The sequence below is a fragment of the Anarrhichthys ocellatus genome, unplaced genomic scaffold (genome assembly GCF_004355925.1).
Source record: "Anarrhichthys ocellatus isolate YVR2014 unplaced genomic scaffold, GSC_Weel_1.0 scaffold62, whole genome shotgun sequence".
Taxonomy (NCBI): Eukaryota; Metazoa; Chordata; class Actinopteri; order Perciformes; family Anarhichadidae; genus Anarrhichthys; species Anarrhichthys ocellatus.
Window position 1 is genome coordinate 1,270,347 of NW_022280092.1, and position 20,203 is coordinate 1,290,549.

Consider the following 20,203-nt stretch of genomic DNA (forward strand, 5'->3'; position numbering starts at 1 on the left):
TCACACACACACACACACACACACACACACACACACACACACACTTTTAAAATCACTTGGAAAGAAAACAACCTCAAGTGCTTTCACAAAGAGACCAGCAAGCTGCAATTTAGACCTCAAATCACAAACCACATGTACTTATTCACTGTACTTTAGTTGTCTTTAAGAGTGATCAACTCAAGAAATATCATCTCAGAAGATTCATCTGAACTTGAGGGTTGAGGCAGATTATAAGAGCGTGATTACAACATGCCTGCAGAAGGGCTGCTCTTCAGAGTCCATGGTGGAAGCAGTGTTGACGAGAACAAGATACACCTCTCTCCAATAAGTCAAAAGGGTTTTTTTAAATGCAACATCTTGCAGAAGAAATGTTGTTCGGGGAACTAACCTCTCTGAAATGAGCGTGGCAAAGGCAGCATCTTTGGCCCTGATGCTCCAGGAGAGAGCAGAGCCCAGTCTGTTGTTCCTCAGCGCCCGCATAGCCATGATCTTACAGATACTCCGCACTGGAGGACGACAAGGAATTAAAAAGGTTTAACTTCCTATCGCATTGGGATAAACACACAGCAGAATTAACGTTTGTGTAAGCGGTACCTTGCTCGGACATTTGCCTCTGCTCACAGATCCGGAGCACCTTGAGGGCTTTGCGCTCTGTGTCTAAAGGAACGCGCTCAATCTGCAGCTCCAGGTAGACACGGCCGAACTCTGGGCAGTGGTCAAAGTAGTCCACGGCCAACTGCCACAGACTGAACACACAAACACACAAAAACATCGTATAAGATGAGGCGACTGTAGAGTTCCAACTGTGCTGACACCTTCTAGGGCAGAGACTAATGTAATTTAATACACTACGTCATTTCTACACCATGAGGATGATTAGTAACTGAAATAAAATGTACCTGTGATGAGTGAAGAGACCAGAAGCATATTCCAACAGGAGAAACTCTCTCAAGTTGGAGCCAAAGCTGAACATACACACACACACACACACACACACACACACATAGATGTTAGATGAATAAAGTGTGCAGTCTTGTTATCTCCAGATTAAGACTGTATGCATGTACAAAGGCAGCTGAACAGAGTCCTTACTGCAGATTGTGAGACTGGAGGAGTTTGCAATGATCCAACAGATCCGTCAAATGGGCCACAAACCACCAGTTGTTGAGAGCAATGCTGATGAGACACGTGGTGGAGAGATTAGGAAAGAGTTCAAGTTTAAACACGAATGTGGCTTGTACTGTATATATATATATATATATATATATATATATATATATATATATATATATATATAGAGATATATATAGATAGATAGATAGATAGATGGATGTAATTTTGCATGTTACCTGCAGTCTTTGATGACCTGATGGATGTCAAACTCAAAGGCAGCCAGCAAGATGTTGTCCAGGGGCTCTGGGACGCTCCTCAAGTCTAGAAACATCGTCATGCATGACTGCAGCGCACGCACAGACACACACACACACACACACACGCAAAGACAGACAGTAAATAACAGGGACGCAGTAGCAGAGAACATGAATGCCGAGTGGTGCAGCAGCAGTTAGTATAGTGTACCTGTGCGTAGTAATGTAACTCGGTGGGTTTGACCGTGGGGTGGCAGAAGAGCAGTCTAGTGACCAGGAAGTGGTACCATGTGCTCAGGAGGTCCTTGTGATCCAGCAACGTGTCTTCATCCCCCACTAGGATCTAACATTACATGACAAAACGCAGGACGGAAAAGGTGTTAATGTACAGATTTTATATCTTAAAACAGGACTTCTCATTGCTTCTACTAAAGATGTCATTTTACATATTCTACTGAGGGCTCTGACCTTGCAGAGGATCTCCAGGTGTTGATTGCTGGCGAACGAGTTGTCCTGCAGGCAGCGGTTCACCTCGTCATGCCAGTGTCTCCACTTCACATCAAACTCTGTCAGCGTCTGAGTGCCACCAGGCTAATGATCATCATAGAGTTTAAAAAAAAAAGAAAAGATAAAGTCTCTATTGGTTGGTTCATGAGCTGCAATTAAGTTTGAATAATGCAAAAGTCCCCCAGTGTTTAAGAACATAACGCAAGTATGATATCTGTGAAGCAAGGGAGGGGTGCTGGTCAGGAACTGTCTCTTTTTATCCACATCATAAGCCAAATACATATTTAAAGAATTAAATGTTAAATGTCAGTAGCAGCACATTGTTTGGCCATCTACACACACTAAGCTGAGATCAAACCATCGTGTGACATACTTCTGGCGAGTAAGAATTGAAAATGAGATGCAGATATCATCTCGCCACGGCAGACTAAAACTGCTCTGAGAGATAAACGGCTGAAAGATGATCTTACGTTGTAGAATGGCATCTTGCTGAGCAAAGTGTCCATCAGCTTGTACATGTTCCTGGCAGCAGGCTGCAGGGTGGCCTGCTTCACCAGCATCTGTCTGGCTTCTTCCAACCTGCCCTGCAGCACATAACTCACCACCTGCACAGCACAGATACAAAACGTGAGATAACTGAGAGTTCACCCTCAAAACTAGGGCGAGGTGTGCGTGTGTGTGTGTGTGTGTGTGTGTGCTGCACCTACCACATCCCAGTAGTCGTGGTGCTCAGCAGGGCTCTCACTTTGCAGCACTTCTCTGGCCTTCTCATCCACATCAGCCTTATGTAGCCTTACCCAGTCGAGGAGGTGGAGTAACAGGGAACCCGCTGAGGACACAGACAGACACACGCACACACACACACACACAGTTTGTTTGGGTGCTTTCGTAATCTCCAAAGTCAAATTATAAAATGTATTCCAAAGACACGAAGGGAGATTAACGACAAGCACAAAGTCAAACTCTAACCAGGAGCAGCATCAATGAACAGCACTTCACACAGATTCCAGATCAGTTCTATGGCCAACAGAATGGACACCTGTAACACCAACACAGAGGCAGAGGTTGTTCTTGAATTACTGCCGAGCTCTACTCTAAACTAATACACAGATTGCATCCTGTATGTGCATTATGTCTGCATCTCACATAAGGATGTAATGGCTCAGTACATACCTGATTTCCATATTGCGTCGCTATTTCTGCATCTTTTGTAGAAACTGCAGAAAAAGAGAGAAATGTGATTATTTCAGAATATTCACAGTGAAGATCAAAATATTAAAATTACATTTGAGAATTCTGACCTGCGACTTGCTGAAGCTCCTCCATACAGGCTCGTATCACGGATCTGTAGTTTTTACTGATGCTGACAAATCTAAGGAGCAAGATGGAGACAGATCATGATATCCAATCCTTTCTGCGGGTGCTTCGTCTGCCTTTTATAACAAAGGTTTATGTGAAAACATAGTGACATGCACAGAAACAGAGGTGTCGCCTTACTGGGGTTTCTTGTTCTTGCTGGGGAGGTCCTCTCTAATCGTCTGCAGGCCAACAAAGATGTGATGCGACTCATTGAAGAGTTTGCGTAAAATGGGGGAGTATATATCCTCATCTTTCCTGACTTCATGGATGAAGGAGCAGCATGATCCTTTAGCATCTGAAAATAAAGACACGGACGGCAACATTAGGGACGAGGGAGAGGGGCAGCAGAGGGCGGAAACATAGAGAGGGGCTTGTATCAACATCTACACATACCTGATGCTTTGTAAAGGGTCTCATACACGAGGATGTCACCTGGACCCCATGCAAATCCCAAATGCTTCCCGTCACTGGCTGCAGGAATATTCTGCATTTAAAGAAGAGAGACATTTGTCATCAAAACAGGTGACAGAAAGCCAAATTTCCAACGTTTTAACTTAAATTAAGTTACTAATTTAATCATCCAATGATTTAGTTAGAATACTTTCTAACAAACTAGTGTTCATTGTATCCGCGATGTTCTTCCTGCTTTTTATTTAGGACGTATATATTTATGTTATTAACCTTTAATGTGTCTCACACACGTTATGGGACTTTCTCTGTTTATATCATAATTCAACGTAGCTTGATTAGTTGTGTTGTTGCGATAGAGTTAAGCTAGTTAGCAATGCTATTCAGTGCGAGAAAAGAGAGAGGATTCATCTACAGCGGGCTACTCACTGTGACCGCCGGCTCCACGTCTACCTCCTCCATCAGAGACCGATATTATAGACACAATATATTATAAATGAACAACTATTCAGCTGTAAACACTCCACCACATGAACTACAGGTCCTCTCGCGCGCCTCACTCATTCATTCGAAGGCCCCTGACCGCGCAGTGGTGATGACGTCACGCTAGGAGCTGGCCGTTCTCCTGCCTGTACGGTGGTTTTTACATCTGCTTTGTATGTGGCTCATTGTGTGGTTTCGTCCCGACCATGGACTGTATATAAGACATACATACTTAAATGAACAACATATGATCAATACATCTGGGTTCACATACAGGACATCAATTAATGAATTGTCTAGATATGTTCTGTTATCCACGCACAAACACACGTTTTCACTAGATTAAGAATCAGTGTTTTGATTTTATTTACATGCAAGTACACACATTCTTATATATATGAAATAATTTAATAAAGAAGCGCATCTTCATCATCAGAGAGAAAAACAAGATGGCCGCTGGGATTTATAGAGTTAAAAATAAGAAAGAAGAATAAGTGCGGTAAGTGTAATGTACTGTCTAGTGATGCTGGCTGAGGACTGAGGAGAGGTCAGCAGTGTGAGGAGGTGCATGTTGTGGGTTAACTGAACCGACACATTCCTGACAACAAAAGGAAAAAACATAGCTGTGCGCGTGCACGTGGTGCTGAGTGCCCCTGGCACGCGCATTGGGACTCTCCCGCCCATGCCCAGACCGCGCTTTCATCCTCGTGATCACGTGTAGCCAATCACAGCCCGGCACTGTGGACGCGCACTGGTGCGTGGACGCGCACGTTTGGTTGGAATATTTTAAACGGGAGCGAGTACGTGCGCGCACCCGTATTCTTTGTGTGGCAGCGTAGAGAAGCGCCAAAAGAGTGACCATGGCTGATGAAAAACCAAAGGTGAGTATCTTCACATTGTGTCAAAAATACTCTTTTATTCCACCAGACCTGTGTCATAGGAACTCATGGGAAAATGTCCACATGTTCTGTTTTGCATTGATAAAGTTGAGAGCGAAATTTGAACTACTCGCTGTACCTACTTTGATAGACCGGAAGGTTTGTGAACGCGCATTCACAGGCGCGCACATCGCTTTCTGCTTGATCACACAGCCAACCAGCGCGAGTGGCTGAGTTTATTTACTAGTGAGTGAGTGAGAGAGAGAGAGAGACTTTTGATGTTAATAGCATGTGTGTGTGTTCACTTTCTATTTCTACTTCACTACATCTCAGAGGGAAATATTATACTTTTTACTCCATTTGTTTGACACATTAGTTACTTTGTAGATTCAGATCATCAATATGAAATACAATACAACCAATAGATTATGATATGCTATTACGGATCAGGTTTCCCAGCAGAGCTCCACCTTTACCAGCTGCAACATTAAAGTGATAAAGACAATATTGCATCTATAATGGTTCTCAGTCAAGCCAGTTTACCATCAGGAAGGGGTCCATCCTTGGTCCATTGCTGTTTACATAATACCTAAATAACATAGTTCTTCCTAATCAATAATTTAATGTCCATTTGTTTTGCTGATGATACAATTTCATATGCCCCAGGCCATTAAAACTGTTTACTAAAACACATAAGTGGATTAATAATTTCATCACATTAATGCAAAAATCTTGCATATTTAATGATATTTGCAACATTGTCGTCAACGGTACTAAAGAGATATCTGCCTGAGTAGAAGGTTTATAAGTCAAAGCGTCACAGTATAAATATACTCATACTGCTCTACTTACCTTAATGACATGTTACACCTGTTACCTGTTGCTCTTCATTCACTGTTGATGTTTCATCTTTTATTACTAATCAATCAATCACCCTAAATCAATCAACAAACAATAACGACTTACTGTGGTTTGTGACAAAGATGACTTAAGATTGCAGCTCTGGAACAAGAAGAGACACATGCAGTTCTTTACATCTGTGAAGCTGTAACCCAGAAATGAACCGTGTTTGTGGCGGATCACATCTGCATATCTAAGCCAACAGTCAATCTGATTAATCCGCTCTGGTTCCCTGCATGGCCGTGTTAACTGTTTTGTTTTTTTCTCTCCCTGACTTTGTCGATCAGGAATCGGTCAAGACAGAAAACAACGAACACATCAACCTGAAGGTAGCGGGTCAGGATGGATCGATAGTGCAGTTCAAGATCAAAAGACACACGCCGCTCATCAAACTCATGAAGGCCTACTGCGACAGACAGGTGGGTGGTTGCTCAATACCTGCATATCTTCATAGCAGCCGCTAAGAAAATGTGGAATCAGAGTGGAATGTTTTTTGGCAAACTGTAGCAGAGAAGCCTTGTAGTCGTCTTTCCAAAATGTTTGGACGGTGTGGAGCGAGGCTTAGAAGAGCTATGTTGCTAAGTTGTGCTGCTTTGACATCATATGGAAATAATTATTTGAATTGTATCGATGGCTCAAAGCAACCTCTCTGAAGCATGCACATGTTTAGTCTTGTTTGAAGACACAAACGGCCAGCGTTCGGTAGGTAGTTAGTTAGTTAGTTACGTTAAGTGTGTAACTGTGGTTTTTATTTCACACAAATACTTCAGTTAACGACAGACTTTTAAGTCCGAGTCAGGATGTTAGAGAAATTAAAGTTTTGCCCAACAGCCATCGAAAGACATTGCAGTCTGCTAAAAGGTCGGACTTAAATAAAAGCCAGAAGAGACTCACTAGGGAGTTATTCATCAGGTCATTTGTTCCCTCAAAGAGGTATTGTTCATAGTGTATTGGCTATGATCCAGTTCTGCTCTATGGCATGCAGTCAGAGCTACAGAGTGATCGCATGGCAACGAAAACAATGTTGAGGTTTGATAACTTTCACATACTGAAGTATCTATTTCAGAAAGTTGAGAGAGTATCCAATATCAGCCTCTGATATTATTCTGTATCTGAAAGTCAAATGAGGTTTAACTCTCTTGAGGAATGGAAGCTCTGCTTTGTCTGTTCCTTAGACGGCCAGAAAAGAGACGCGTTTATCAGGCGTCTCGTTTTTTTTACACAGTGAAATCTCTGTTTTGCTGGTGAACTCATCATGAAGTTCATCATTGTTAGAGAGTTAACTTCACCCGGAAGCTGTCCGCCTTCTGTCCATTAGGCTGCGGAACGTTTAAAGAGTTGGTCAAAGTCACCTGATCAGCACCGTCTGTTTTACAATTCATATCAAGGAATGGGAATAATGAGTCTTTTGATTTACAACAATCGTTGTATGCGTTTGTCTCTCCAGGGACTTTCAATGAGGCAAATCAGGTTCAGGTTTGACGGGCAGCCAGTAAATGAGACGGACACACCATCGCAGGTAAGAGACAATGAGTTAATACCCAAAACAGACTGGATAAGCGCCATGCACTTCCTCACGTGTCACTTATCCAGAAAGGCATGCGTATTTCAGACCCTTTCAAGCTCGAACTGGTCCTCTGGATTTTTGATATTCCCTTTCTACCCTCTGCGATGTTAAATACGCTATAGAAATGAAGTAATTATGTGATAGTATTTGACACCTTAAACAGAAACGTACTTGCTGCAGTTAATGGCTGGAGTACGCACAACTTGCATGTTATGCCATTTTATTGCAATGCTGTGCAAGCCTGGCTTAATGTTTAAATGGGGCCATTTTGCCGATGCAAACAACAAATTTAAGCTTGAATAAAGCCCGATCTCAGCCCCGAGGCTCATAACATGTAACTGCAACATCTCCTCCCACTTTACAACGTTTGCCAAATAAACCCAATTTATCTTGGAAGATGCAGACCAACTGTGTATGAAATGTAGCAAAGAGATTGCACATAACTTCAGGCTTATCAAAGTCATGTGACAAGTGCTTGTGTAACTTCTTTTTTCTTTCTCTTAACAGTTGGAAATGGAAGATGAAGATACAATTGACGTGTTTCAACAACAGACTGGAGGCCTCATTTAATCAACCGCAAATGCTTCACCATTGTTCCTTCTTAACACAATCAACCTCCCCGGCCTGTGATAGACAGCGGCCGCTTCAACAGGTCTCCATGCAGAAGAAGTTCTCATTTTCTCTGCACTACACACAACTGCTGTATAGTGTTTGTCGTTCTTACCCGTGTTACTTTTCTGTGTTTGTACATGAACCACACCCAGGTTTTGTTTGTTCATGCTGTATTGTGGTCGAGGGCTGCAGACAGATAGGACTTGTGACGGAGGGAGAATGAACGCAACACAACTGAGCTAATGTTGTTGGGCTCGGCTTGGTAAGTGTCCACAATATATGTTCTGTAGTTCTGTAGGGAACAGTATACCCAGTTTGGGAATGGGGCTGCATTGTCATTTAATTATCTTCAGTACAAAAATACTTGATTTTATACATTTTTATATAGTGGTAGACGTGTGAAGGAATGTTTCGTTAGTCGTTTGACTCAGCCACGCTTTATGTTTTGGGAAGCCTGAAGGGACGTCTCAGTTAAGGAGAGACACCCCCGGGCAAAAACATTGTTTTTTATGCACTAATCAATTTTGAGAATTTGGGCTATTTTGCTTCCATAACGTGTCTGATTTCAGACTAGTGGAAACAAAACCATCCAAAAAACACATTTAGGTGTTTATTTTACATCACTTTCTCCTAAAAAGTTAGAAATAGATAGTCTCATTTGCTTATTTTAAAATGAAATGTCAGAAAATGTTTTGCCCTCTTTACCTGTATTGTCTTTTAAAATGTATGGAATTTTACAATACATGTCTCTCATACAGTGAACCAGAAATCTCCATCAGACTTGCATACACCAAAGTTTCCATTTTTATTCCGTTCTATATTCTGAAAGTTTTTCTAAAGACGGGTTTGTTCATATATCCTTCATAGCCTGATTTGTAGAACATCTTATTCCTCAAAAACATGGTGACATTTTATTTTTTTTTATGGCTGTTGACAGTATTTTCTGATTTATAGAGTGACATGTCAACATGTCAACAAAATGAAACATGAATTTTTAACCTGGCTTTTTTTTTTTTTTTTTTTTTTTTGCAAATTAGCACATATTTATTAAGGTAATGCCTCATTTGCATATTTAAAATAATGTTTCTGAAAACTTGTAATAAAAAGAAATGTATTGCCTTAATATAAACAATCAACTCGGGAAGTTTCATGATGATATATGTCAGTCAAACATTTTTACCTTATTCACCTGGGGTGTCTCCCCTTAAATAAACATCTGTATTGTCTATTAAGATGCTTGTTAAAATAAAGCTATTGTCCTTTTTTTAAACTTCCACTAATTTTGTCTGGCTTTTCAATGTGGTTGCTGGACCCTCTTTTGGGCAGAAACGCATATAAATATATGAAATACATTTGTAAAACTGGGACAACACAAGATATTTGAACCAAGATAGCTTGAGGACAAAGTTGCGTTTTTCTTTACCCTTACATTGCAGTTTGAAATATTTCATGATCAATGCTAATAGATTAGATAGCAGGGATGTGGACTCTACTGTCTGAGACCTGCCATCATCGAGAGAGGCGATCGCTGAGGTTCTGTCCAATCAGAGAGTAGTTCTGTGACGTTCTATCCAATCAGAGCTGGCCGAACGCTGGTGGGCTGGGTCTCGTGGGCTGGCACCCGCAGAACTAAGGGATCTGGTCGTCGCTGTGCGCTTCAGTGTCGGGTGGAGTCTACATCCCGTCGCAGCTCTGCGGGGAAAGAAGGAGGACTGTTTCTTTCGCTAGTTTCTCTTTGACTTATTTGTCACCGCCAAGGCGTCGAAATACTCCACGAAGATGACGACGACAACCACCTACAAAGGAATGGAGCCTGGTTCTAAAAGCAGCTCCAGGTAAAAAGAAAGAATGGAAAGAGCTGAAAACCTTTCGCGGAGGAACAAAAGAAGTGTGATGCGGTCAAGCCTCTCAGCTAGCAAACGCCTCTTTTCTGCTTCAAGGCAAGCCTGCTACCTCACGTTAGCCCGCTGGATTTAGAGAAACTGTCACATAGTCTTGCTAATTAAGTTAATCTTAATGGCTGACTGATGCTCTACGTAGCTTTTAGCTAGGTTAGCCTGTCTGGGCGTTGTAGGATAGCGTTAATTAGACATGCGGGTTTGAGAAGAAGGGAGGAAATGGAGAAATGGTCAAAGCTGCCGTTACCTAACGTTAACCCTGCTTTTAACTAGCTGTGGTTCATACCAAAAAAAAAAAAAAAACTTTTTAATTTGTTCTTCAAGTCCCAGCTCCTCTCCTGCGGTGATTTCTAAATGTGCTGTTGTTCGGAGTTGCTAGCTACTAATCTACCCAATCTATTAACTGTTTTTTTTTTTTTTGCAGCCATTTTTCAATATAAGTAAAAAAAAGTGTAACGTTAAAGCTCAGAGGCGAGAGAGAGTCCAGATATGTGATGATAATGTTGATTGATTGATTGCAGGAAGAATCGTAGACGAGACTTGTGTCTGCATATGTCATTATCACTCGATATGGCTCGTTGTTGGTTAGGGCGAATGGAGGTTTGGAGAAACTCCATTTGTAGTTTCAATAGACTACATCATCTGACGAATAATATCGGTTAAATCTTTTTTTTTTTTAAAACACCTTAAGAGGGCCACTCATCCTCCAGGCACGCAGACGCGGCTCTCCAGTAAGTGATGCGTCTCGTCGGGATGCATTCCTGCCCCTCTGCAGTGAAAAACAATGCAGAGAAAAGGCCTTTAATGGGTCGTGATTTTTAGGGCATACAAGCCCGATTTCTGAGTAAAACTATTCTTATTCGCCTTTTGCTTATCGTGAGCATGTCAAGTGTCTGTCGGTCATTAAGCGTTTTGAAGTCGCATGCTGTTTTCTGATGATGTGAGGCCTTGGGTGGGGGCTTTGCGCTCGATAAGCCTGTAAATCTTCCCTTAGCTCTTTGCTTTTGCTCCTTTTTTTTTTTTTTTTTTACAGACCCTTTTTTTTTTTTTTACGAGTTGCTGGTCATTTCTGATGCTAGCCGACCAGAGGGATCCGTGCAGCAGCTACTTGAGCAGAATTAAGCTAAAATCTTTAGTAGGCCATCAAAAAGCCTCCCACCCTTCTCTTATCAGACATGCAGATCTTTGGGCTTTTTGAGCTCAGCTAGATCTGCCCTAGCTCCGCCGGCCCTGAGGCTGAACCTCCAGCTTCTAATCATTAATGCCCTTTTTTTATTGGTATTATTTGCAGTTTCATTCTAGGGTGGGGTCTGCTGCCAGGCAGCTAAAAGCTCCCCCCCCCACCCCCCCCAATCGCAATCCGAGTGGAAAGCATGAGCTCATCCTTCGCTGGCCAGGAGGTGAAGTCTGCTTTAGGCATTACTGTCACAGCCACGAGTATGTGTGTGTGTGTGTGTATACAAGAATTAATTTAGAAAATCCACGCCAATGCAGTTGCTTTTCTTTTGTAGTTTTGCTTCGAGCATCTGCCCGGCCTGGCCCTCAGACAGCTGCTCAGTGTGTGTCAGCTGGTGGCTACAGGAGAGGAGAGTTTGCTGGAAAAAGAGGGAGGGGTCAAGCAGGGGCTCTGCAAACACACCCTGACTGTCCTTCAGCACAGCGAGGAAAAGCGGTCTTCCTTATCGCGTCCCCTTTTGTTGAGCTTGTGTAGTAATGTCGGGTGGATAGTGTGCTTTGTTTACCATGCATTGGTTCCGCATGCAGCATTTCTATATTGTCCTAGAACAGCCTATTTTATTAGGTGACCTATATTAGCTGTACACATCAGACTTTTCACCTCTATTGTGTGACGTTGACCCAGAAGGGGCGTCATGTTTGATTTACTCATAAAATAATGACACTACAAGGCGACCAGGAACCGACACCAACGCCTTCGTGTTGTCACTGCAAAGGAATCTGCGGCGAGGTGAGGCAGCGGCCAGCCCGCTACCCTCTTTGATTATTTGTGACTGGAGTCAGCTGCAGGGCAGAGATTGTCTGTCTGACGGGCTGACAGCCGGGGCTTAGAGAGCGGAGACCTTGCTGGTAGCCTGTGTGGTTTTTGTGTGTGGTATGTTTATAAAAGGGTTAGGGTGGAGCAGCGAGAAAGCTGCAAGTAGCTTAAGGCGTCATGTTATATTTGACTATTGATTTTTTTTTTTGCACTGTGCAGCTGATCAGCGGCATGTGACATGAAGGCCCTGTGTTTTAGTTTGGCCTAAATAGTGGGGGATGGTAGCCCGATGTCAATGAAATGATATGATGACCCGTGATTTGTTGCTCCTTAGGGTACTACGGCCGCCAGGCGGGGCTTCCAGCATTTCCTTCGGCGCAGACGGCGACTCGACTCCCCGCAAGGACAAGATGGTCTCCAACATCTTTGCAGAACCCGAAGACCTCCATGCTCATCGGAGGAACAATCCACCCAGTAACTCAATCTAATATCACTTTAACCCCATCTTGATTCATTTTTCCATGTGACAATACCAATCGGGTTTAGATTTACAAGTTGTTTGAGTTTGGCACCAGGGGAAAAGCAACATGGACTTAATTTTTCTCAGGTGACCGTGGAAAAGATACAAACTAGAGTGTTGCGTATTTTTCCATTTAGGTTGTCAGAAAGAACATCCCACAAGTGAAAGAGCACTGGGATAAGGGTAATTTGAAGCTAGGCTTTGTTGGATGGGGATGAGGATCAGCCCTCAACGGAAAGAAATAGGTCAGTATAAAAACGTGTCAGTCGGTGAAACGTGTGGCCTTGTACAGACACGAGGGACGTTTTGCTTTTGGGTACACGAGGAGAGGAAGGCAAATGCAGCAGTAGGCGATACGGGACCTGTGAGCGGCAGTTTAACTGATGTATAAAGTGTCACGGTCACTGCCAAACATGCAGCCACTGAGGCTCGAATGAAAAATGAATATAGTCTGACATGTGCCTGCCAGTATTTAGCCAAATGAATAATTCATTCTCAGCTTAAGTATGCGTTATCCTGATTGCTCGTGATGAGGATGTGGATTTGGAGCCAGCTCCAGTCGCCGTGCAGAAAGAGGAAGGTTGAGTCCCCGCAGCAGTAGGATTCCATTCCTGCTCGAGGCCGTGAAGTTCCTCACGAGCCGGTGATCACATGTCTTCACACTGGTCACTCTGTGGGAAACAGTTTACATGGTGCATTATGATTTCTGGATGTGTGAACAGTGAAGAATTTACCCTAAAATCATTAGTTCAGCCTCTGACCTTTATGGACAGCAGCTGCTGACAGTAACGGCCTTTTTCCTGCCCGCATTGTTCCACTTGAGTCGAGTTCAGGAGAGCCTTCTCATAGCTTCCCCCTTTAACGGATACAACTGGATGAGGATAATTGTCTCTGCCTGAATGGAGCACGATTTATTACCATAACAGGTTTTATAAGCATTGTGCGATCTGTCTGGCCTCCCTGTGAACTCCCTAGTATAGACGAACAGACCGGCCTGGGTAGATCCTTTTTAAGTATGAATACTGTCCTGCAGGACTCATCCATGCGTCAGCCTGGGTATAGCTGTTAGTCTGGTTATAGTTGGACAATATATGGCAACATTGTGTACACTAACAGAGCTAGGAAGCTCTATAGACCTCACCATCCACCTGCTAGTTCCCCCATGCTTCCCCTCACCGATAGAAACAAGCTCCTGATTTTCACCAACATATCTTCTTGAATACTTGGCCTCCAACCTGCCGGCTCTCGATGACACCGCCACAACTCTCAGAGCTCTAACCATAGCACACGACCCCTGCCCCCCCCCCCCCAAACTCTTGCTTCACCCTCGTGCCCTCTGGCAGCAGATATGGACGACTGCTTTGCATGAGAAACTTGCATTGGGAGGAGTTTTGTGCCTTCAGGCATAACAGCCTGGGCACACTAGAAGACTTGTGTTGACGTTCTTGTTGTTGAGTGTTTTTGCACGACTGTGAAAGCACATTTCCTCTTCAGAGGACAGTAAAGACTGAATCTGTATCACGGAACAGTTTTTATAGGGATTGTTCCTTTTAAAAAGTATTTCCAATGAAAAACTGTTCACACGATGTGATGTGAATTGAGTGACGAGTGCATAACTTCTGCTTTGATCAATGACATTTCATAATCATGTTGGGGTGATGACAGAAGCCTTAGAATCTGAAAATCAGAGTAAATTAATCTAAAAATATCTTCCACTAGGACCAAGGGAGATTTCATTTCTTTGTGATTTGTCTTGAGAGTGTGTGAAGCGAACTCTTAAAGTTGGTCAGGGTCTTAAAACATCTTCTGATGAGCGTTATGACTGTTGTGTCAGTTCAACTGTAGGAATGTGCTGGTGTTATGTTTATGCTGACGTGTTAGCCGGAGCCGTTGGCAGGTTGTTTGTCAGGATTTTCAGATACCAGAGCTGTTGGTTTGCTCAAGTGTCCTCGGCATCGGGCCACACGAGGACCCCTCTGAAATCCAAGAAGAAGCCGAGACCACCAGCAGCAGCAGCAGCAGCATGGTTGTCGTTTCTGCCTTCAAGCTCGTTTGTCCAATGACGTTAGCGTCAACATGCATTTATATCTCGGCCCCAGGAGATCTATACGGCTAAGTAGAAGGATATGTGTTGTGGTGATGATAACATAATGCATCACTGTCCAGCCAATGAATCTGGTTTATCGTCTTCCACTTACCGTCCAGACTCAGAAATGTGGAGCCGGTAATGGAGGAGGTCTTGTTGAGCGAACGAGGCTTTCAGCAGGGCTGATTCACTTCACTCCATTAACAACAATGGCCACTCCCACGCTTCTCCGGCAGCCGTTGTTCCCCTCATGACAAAGACGCTCTGTCCGCTCCCCGGCCCTCTGGGCTACAGCTGGGCTGTTACCTTATGTGGCTTTAGTTCCCCACAGCGGGCCAAAGCGCCGGGTTTTAATGCTCTTTCTGCTAAAGGAGAATACAGGCGCTGCAGCGTTACGTGAGGTTTGGCAATGGTGCTGTCTGCCTGGAAGAGTTCCACTGTGTTTCTGTTGCAGACGCCCAATCGGCTTTGCTGATGTTGTTCTGTTGGTTCTCAGTGATTTATTTTATTTTTTTTTTATTTATTTTTTTTTTCAGTTAAATTCCCTTTTTATATAAAGCTGATGTTTTGTCAAATCTGACGAGATGAATCTTTTTGGTGAGCGTGGTTGCCTCATGGGTTAGAAACATTGCGGGGGGGGGGGGGGCTTTGTAGCTAATTGGATTAGTGTCCATATGGTATGAGTCTGCTGCTTTGAAGCCTGAGTCATGTTTTGCCATTTGTCTCCTGTGTTTCCTGTCTCGCTTCAAAATAATCTATTGGCCAAAAGGGGGGAGGGGGGATCAATAAAACAGGCTTTCAGCTCGTCTATGTTGTGTTTTCCTCTTGACATGTTTTTTCTAGATGGAGGGTGTTGTATGCTGTACAGATTGTAAAGCCATTTGAGGCAGATCTGTGATATCAGGCAGTATAAATAAAATGGACTTGACTATTACACTCTGATCGGTCTTTAATTAGTTCGTTGCTCTCCCCGTCTGTCTCTCACCATCACAGCTGGAGAAGCTGCAGGAACCCTGTGCGGCGAGCCCTCCGCCCCGCTGAGGCGATGCCAGCAGCCTCTTCTCTTCCCCAAGAACACCGAGCCGGAGCTGACTACCATCCACAACTCCGGGGCTGCCTTGGTCTGGAACCAGAGACGAGAGGTACCGCTCGCTTTAGTCTCGACAGGCACAGCCTATAGTTTGGGGGCTGAAAAGCACACGGTCCTAGATTAAAGTGTCATTCTAAACAGTTCAGTGGAAAATTCATTGGGGGATGGATGACTTAATCCATCTATTTGAAACTGACCCAGGATGTTGTTTGATCGATGTTCTCCACTGACATTTGTAATCCCTGTGGAGGTTTAATTTTTCGTCTTCGCTCACTGACATGGGTAGAATGTTCTATTTGAGCAGTTTAAATGAGGTATAAAGAGACGGTGAGACAGGAAGTCTGTTCCTGGTGGTGCAATGGACCGCTGTTGATCCGTATGGAAAAAGGATTATTGAGCAAAAGTAAATTATTAAATTAACTTGAGGTGTTGAAATGTAATCTTGTAAAATGTCGATTCTGTCGAGAAACTTTAATAAATACAGATGTTTGAAGGAGATGTTTTCACAGTAATATTAAATAGATATTAGAGAGATAATTATGACTAATGCCAACACTAAGTATGAGTATAATACATAATTAAAACTACTAATGCCAAGTTATTAACAAAAATACAATCTTTTATTTCCTAATCATTTGAATTGTATGTTTTATGATAATAACCACTATAGATGAAAATAACAAAGTAAAAGGATACCATTTACAAGTTCTGATGGTTTATTCTGACTTCCGGACGGGTTGAAAATATACCCAGAGCCTTTTAAACCAGCTGTTATAACAAGACGACGACACAAATGAGCTTTAATCCACTACCTGTCTCATGGACTGTGTTGTCACAGAGCAGACCATGATTCAGATAAAACAGACATTTTTACATGCAGGTGATAAAGTCCCTTTGGTTCAGTGAGGATATCTGATGTCTTTGTCTTGTGTTTTCATTGTAGGTTGAAAATGGCCAAGAACCAGCGAATACTGGTGAGTATGCCGAGCTGTTTGTGAAGAGGCCTGTGAGTGTCTCTCTGTCTAAACAGCAGAGCATGACTTAGATTACTCAGTGAGTAGCTCCGTGGTCCACTATAATAGATCAGGTAACTCCACTTTCACTGCCTCTAAATGTGTCTGGCGTCCATTACTTGTCTTCTTAAAGAGACAGTACACGTGTTCTCCTTTTCTAAGTCAACATCACATGATCTCTTTGATGTGGTTTGTCCCCGTCATGATGGCGTGATGGTCTGTAGTCGAGCAGCTGTTCTTTGATGGCAGGCTTCACTTAGTGAGGAAGGCTTTTTATTAACCTCCAGGTGCAGGTTAGTAAGAGTGGCTGACTGCTCACATAATGGAGGGTTTAGAAATATAAGCTCACATTTTTGCCCTGTTTTTGAATGTGATTGGAAGGTGTGTGTGTGCTTTTGAAGTATATATTATAATAGAAATATGAAGGACTTCAGTCAGCTTATCAACACACTGAAGCTAGTCTGCTTTACAGTTCATTGATAGTTGAACACAAACTACAATTTACCGTCCACTTTGAGTTTGCGTGACAGTTATCAGATGTTTGTTTCATTAATAACGGTTTTGTTTCTAATAATCCGGTTCTAGTTATTTATAAGCCTTTATGTAATGCATGTTTATTTCTGGTACTACAGAGTTCTTTGTGTTGAGTGAGAATCTTTCCAGCGAAACTGATCAGTAGATCCAGCAAAATACATAATCGCCCTCTGTTGACACGTTTCCTCCTATTATTTGCATGATCCTCCCTTAAATAACATGTGGAGAAAGGCGCACCTTGCAAACAAATAATGCAAACTGCAACTCCAGCCGGGTGCATCTGTTTGATAAATACGACGCACGTTTGTGGTGGAAGGCGTCTCGTCGGCGCCTGAGAAACGAGTGCATCTACCCTGGAGAGTTCAGATGTGTGAGCTTCTGGATCCACGCTGAACAGGCTGCCCGTGTGGTCCTGAAATCTGGGGCACCAGGCTCCTAAAACATTATTTAATGCAGTTGTCACAGCAACCGCACCACTCGCTCTGGTGTCAAGCCGAGAATATTTGAGTGTCCATTATGAGAAAAAAGAAAAGATTTTCAAATCGGTGTTGCCCTTATATGTGACATTTACGTTGTTGCGTCCTCTTGAAATTGCAAATCCTGCAGTAATTCAGCCACTAATGGACCAGAGGCTGACTTGTTGACATTTGTAATAATAACATATGAAATGTTATTTTTATAGAAATTATACAGATGCTACAATTCTAACACAATCGGTCTAAAATGGAGGCATTGCATCCTCTCCATCCGTTAACCAGTTTACCAATCTTTACCCTAAAACGTAATGCAACTGTTGAGGACGCTTCAGTTTCCTCTACTGTACTTGGCTTCCAGCCCCAGTGTGTTTTACCGGCTGAACCTCGTTGTCTCTGTGCTGCACCTGCAGAGTGTCCTGACAGCGTGGAGGTGGAGGAGGAGCAGCTAGAGGCGCAGCCGAAGGAGACGACACAGCCCTCTGCCCCGTCGGGAGATGCCAACGCTGCCGCAGGCGGCCGAAGAAACCCACCCGGTGGCAAGTCCAGCCTCATCCTGGGTTGAGACCACTTGTTTGTTTTTTGTTTTTTTGTTTTTCATTCGAACGCTTTTTTTTTATATTTTAAAAGATAAATGCCCCCGCACCGCTCTCTTCCTCCTCATCCACTCGTCACCACCTTCCCTACTTCACATGCACTCAGCGCCGTCACGTCCATGGGCCCCCGTGTCCTCTCCCTCCACTCAGACCTTTTGTTTTGATCCTTTTTTCTATTAAAATAAGAAAACTGTTGACAAAAGCACTTTATGTATCTCTCTCTCTCTCTCTCTCTCTCTCGGCCCCTCTTCCATTTCAGCCCATCCTCTAGTGCATCGCGCCTGCTGGGAAAGGCATGACGTTTAGCTTGTCCCTCATTCTTCCCTTGTTGTAAATGGTAAAGGAAAAAATAATTAAAAGATTTGATGCGTGGATTTCTAAATACAATAAAGATTGATATGAATTTGCTGTGGCTGGAGTCTTTTTTTTATATTCGGTAACGGTCATACAACAGGATAGGATGCATATTTTATTTAGCTAATTTGATTATTGCAGTTTAGACGTGAAATAGTGTGGATGAAGGCACGTAAAGCTACTAAAAATGTAGACGTCAAATCTCTCCTTTTCAGTTTTCATCTGTATTAATAGTTCAGCACGTAGAGCTGAATATTATTTAGTACAGTTGGATGAAGACTGTTGGATGAAACTGCGGCTGTTGAGAGCAGAGACGGGCTCTGTGACTGGAGATCTGCCACAGTAATCACAAAGCCGCCCCCACATGTCTCTTCATGACATCACACGCTGGATATTTGGCTCTCTGCAGTCTGTCTGATTTAAGACCGGCGTTGCATTTTGCTGTGAAGTCGGATTCAGAAGGTGAAGTGATTCATCTAAGATGTAATGTTACTGTTGAAACATAACCTTCAACAGCACACCACGAAGATGGCTTTATTTGGAATTGCTTGTCTTAGTCTGAGTTTTATTTGGATGCAGTTCACAAATTTTCTTTTTTTTCATATTCTCAAATATTCAGAGAGAGTTCAATGTTTCTCTGAGAATGTATCGTTGAGTTATTCCTTGAATCGAAAGCTACACAAAGATGGTGAATCATGACGATTAGATTTCCTATTTGACAAACGAGTAACAAATCAAATTTGTTTTGGTTACTTTCTATCCAATTCAAATGATTGCATCTGGAGAAGACAGTAGTTCTGTCGTTATTGATATATAAAGGCACATTTGAGATATGGTCAACTATATTTAGTGCATTTATCAACATAACTCCTTCAGCTGTTACAGCCATGCTGATGCCAGAATGCTCCGACATGTTTATCTTATAACTGCTAGACTGAGTAGCAGAGACGAGGGTGATTATCATAGAAATTCAACCCCAGGAAGTGACTCCTGATCATACGGTATATTGAGTCCTTGAACTAGTGAACTACTGTATTTCCAACTGAGATGGAAAGATGCACTTCTCAGTCCTTGTTGGTGTGAAATAGAAAAGCTTCTGATTGTTGATGAATTCATGTTTGATTATTCAGAGTCCTCTCATCTTTACTCTGTGATTTGATCTGAATGCCTGTATTGTTGACCCTCACTGTGAAGCTGGAGGATCTTTTAGCAGTGATAATGGAGAAATATCTGGGAATGACGGGTATTTTGAACGGTCTTGCTGACCCAGAGCATCCAAGTCTTCATCCTGTGCTCACTGCGGTCTTTCCACTATATTCTGCACGCTCCATATGTCTGTAACTGTGGCCTTTGTCTCTCCCTCCTGAGCTGACAAACCCTGAGCAGCCCGTGAAGAGTGCGGTGTGTTGAAGCCCTCGTGTGCTGTGAAAGGCATGCAGAGGTCACTTAAGATCAAGAAAATAACTTCCTGCTCTGGAGACGTGCCAGGATGTTGGAGGGCAGTCAATGAAGGCTTGTTTTTAGGTAAGTGCTGTACCCACAAGGGAAAGCCCTGTTCCTTTTAA

General features: G+C 43.0%; 3 protein-coding genes across 5 annotated transcripts in view; 2 read left to right on the top strand and 1 right to left on the bottom strand.

Moving 5' to 3' along the window:
- The window catches only part of nup85 (nucleoporin 85), a 6,232-nt gene extending 2,019 nt beyond the window's left edge, over positions 1-4,213 (bottom strand). Inside the window, exons 1-15 of the mRNA XM_031872156.1 lie at positions 4,071-4,213; positions 3,627-3,717; positions 3,372-3,528; positions 3,176-3,246; positions 3,048-3,091; positions 2,844-2,913; positions 2,582-2,703; positions 2,345-2,479; positions 1,836-1,958; positions 1,579-1,710; positions 1,350-1,456; positions 1,093-1,176; positions 900-965; positions 595-746; positions 389-506 (exon numbers count right to left, since the gene is read on the bottom strand). Of these exons, the coding sequence (XP_031728016.1) occupies positions 389-506; positions 595-746; positions 900-965; positions 1,093-1,176; positions 1,350-1,456; positions 1,579-1,710; positions 1,836-1,958; positions 2,345-2,479; positions 2,582-2,703; positions 2,844-2,913; positions 3,048-3,091; positions 3,176-3,246; positions 3,372-3,528; positions 3,627-3,717; positions 4,071-4,103 (1,505 nt within the window). The 5' untranslated portion in view covers positions 4,104-4,213. The remainder of the gene's footprint in view (positions 1-388; positions 507-594; positions 747-899; positions 966-1,092; positions 1,177-1,349; positions 1,457-1,578; positions 1,711-1,835; positions 1,959-2,344; positions 2,480-2,581; positions 2,704-2,843; positions 2,914-3,047; positions 3,092-3,175; positions 3,247-3,371; positions 3,529-3,626; positions 3,718-4,070) is intronic.
- A 724-nt stretch (positions 4,214-4,937) lies between these two features.
- Positions 4,938-8,062, top strand: LOC116397040 (small ubiquitin-related modifier 2). Its single transcript, XM_031872161.1, has 4 exons — positions 4,938-5,005; positions 6,190-6,321; positions 7,350-7,421; positions 7,977-8,062. The coding sequence occupies exons 1-4, from the start codon at positions 4,985-4,987 to the stop codon at positions 8,037-8,039; spliced, it is 288 nt and encodes a 95-aa protein (XP_031728021.1). The 5' UTR covers positions 4,938-4,984; the 3' UTR covers positions 8,040-8,062.
- A 204-nt stretch (positions 8,063-8,266) lies between these two features.
- LOC116397039 (jupiter microtubule associated homolog 1) lies at positions 8,267-18,687 on the top strand. 3 transcript variants are annotated; one of them, XM_031872160.1, is made up of 5 exons: positions 8,267-8,343; positions 12,307-12,446; positions 15,572-15,720; positions 16,612-16,642; positions 18,102-18,687. In XM_031872160.1, exons 1-5 carry the CDS (start codon positions 8,324-8,326, stop codon positions 18,251-18,253), a joined length of 492 nt encoding a protein of 163 aa, XP_031728020.1. In that variant the 5' UTR covers positions 8,267-8,323; the 3' UTR covers positions 18,254-18,687. The 3 variants fall into 3 exon arrangements, with proteins under 3 accessions (XP_031728020.1, XP_031728019.1, XP_031728018.1); XM_031872159.1 differs by lacking the exon at positions 8,267-8,343 and adding an exon at positions 9,727-9,916; XM_031872158.1 differs by lacking the exon at positions 8,267-8,343 and adding an exon at positions 9,944-10,021.
- The last annotated feature ends 1,516 nt before the right edge of the window (positions 18,688-20,203 follow it).

Excerpts from the sequence above, each read along its gene's own strand:
- LOC116397040 (XM_031872161.1), top strand. The coding sequence starts at position 4,985 with ATGGCTGATGAAAAACCAAAG. Across the intron at positions 5,006-6,189 it reads TGGCTGATGAAAAACCAAAG|GAATCGGTCAAGACAGAAAA; the intron begins GTGAGTATCTTC and ends TTTGTCGATCAG. Across the intron at positions 7,422-7,976 it reads AGACGGACACACCATCGCAG|TTGGAAATGGAAGATGAAGA; the intron begins GTAAGAGACAAT and ends TTCTCTTAACAG.
- LOC116397039 (XM_031872159.1), top strand. The coding sequence starts at position 9,861 with ATGACGACGACAACCACCTACAAAGGAATGGAGCCTGGTTCTAAAAGC. Across the intron at positions 9,917-12,306 it reads GGTTCTAAAAGCAGCTCCAG|GGTACTACGGCCGCCAGGCG; the intron begins GTAAAAAGAAAG and ends GTTGCTCCTTAG. Across the intron at positions 12,447-15,571 it reads TCGGAGGAACAATCCACCCA|CTGGAGAAGCTGCAGGAACC; the intron begins GTAACTCAATCT and ends TCACCATCACAG.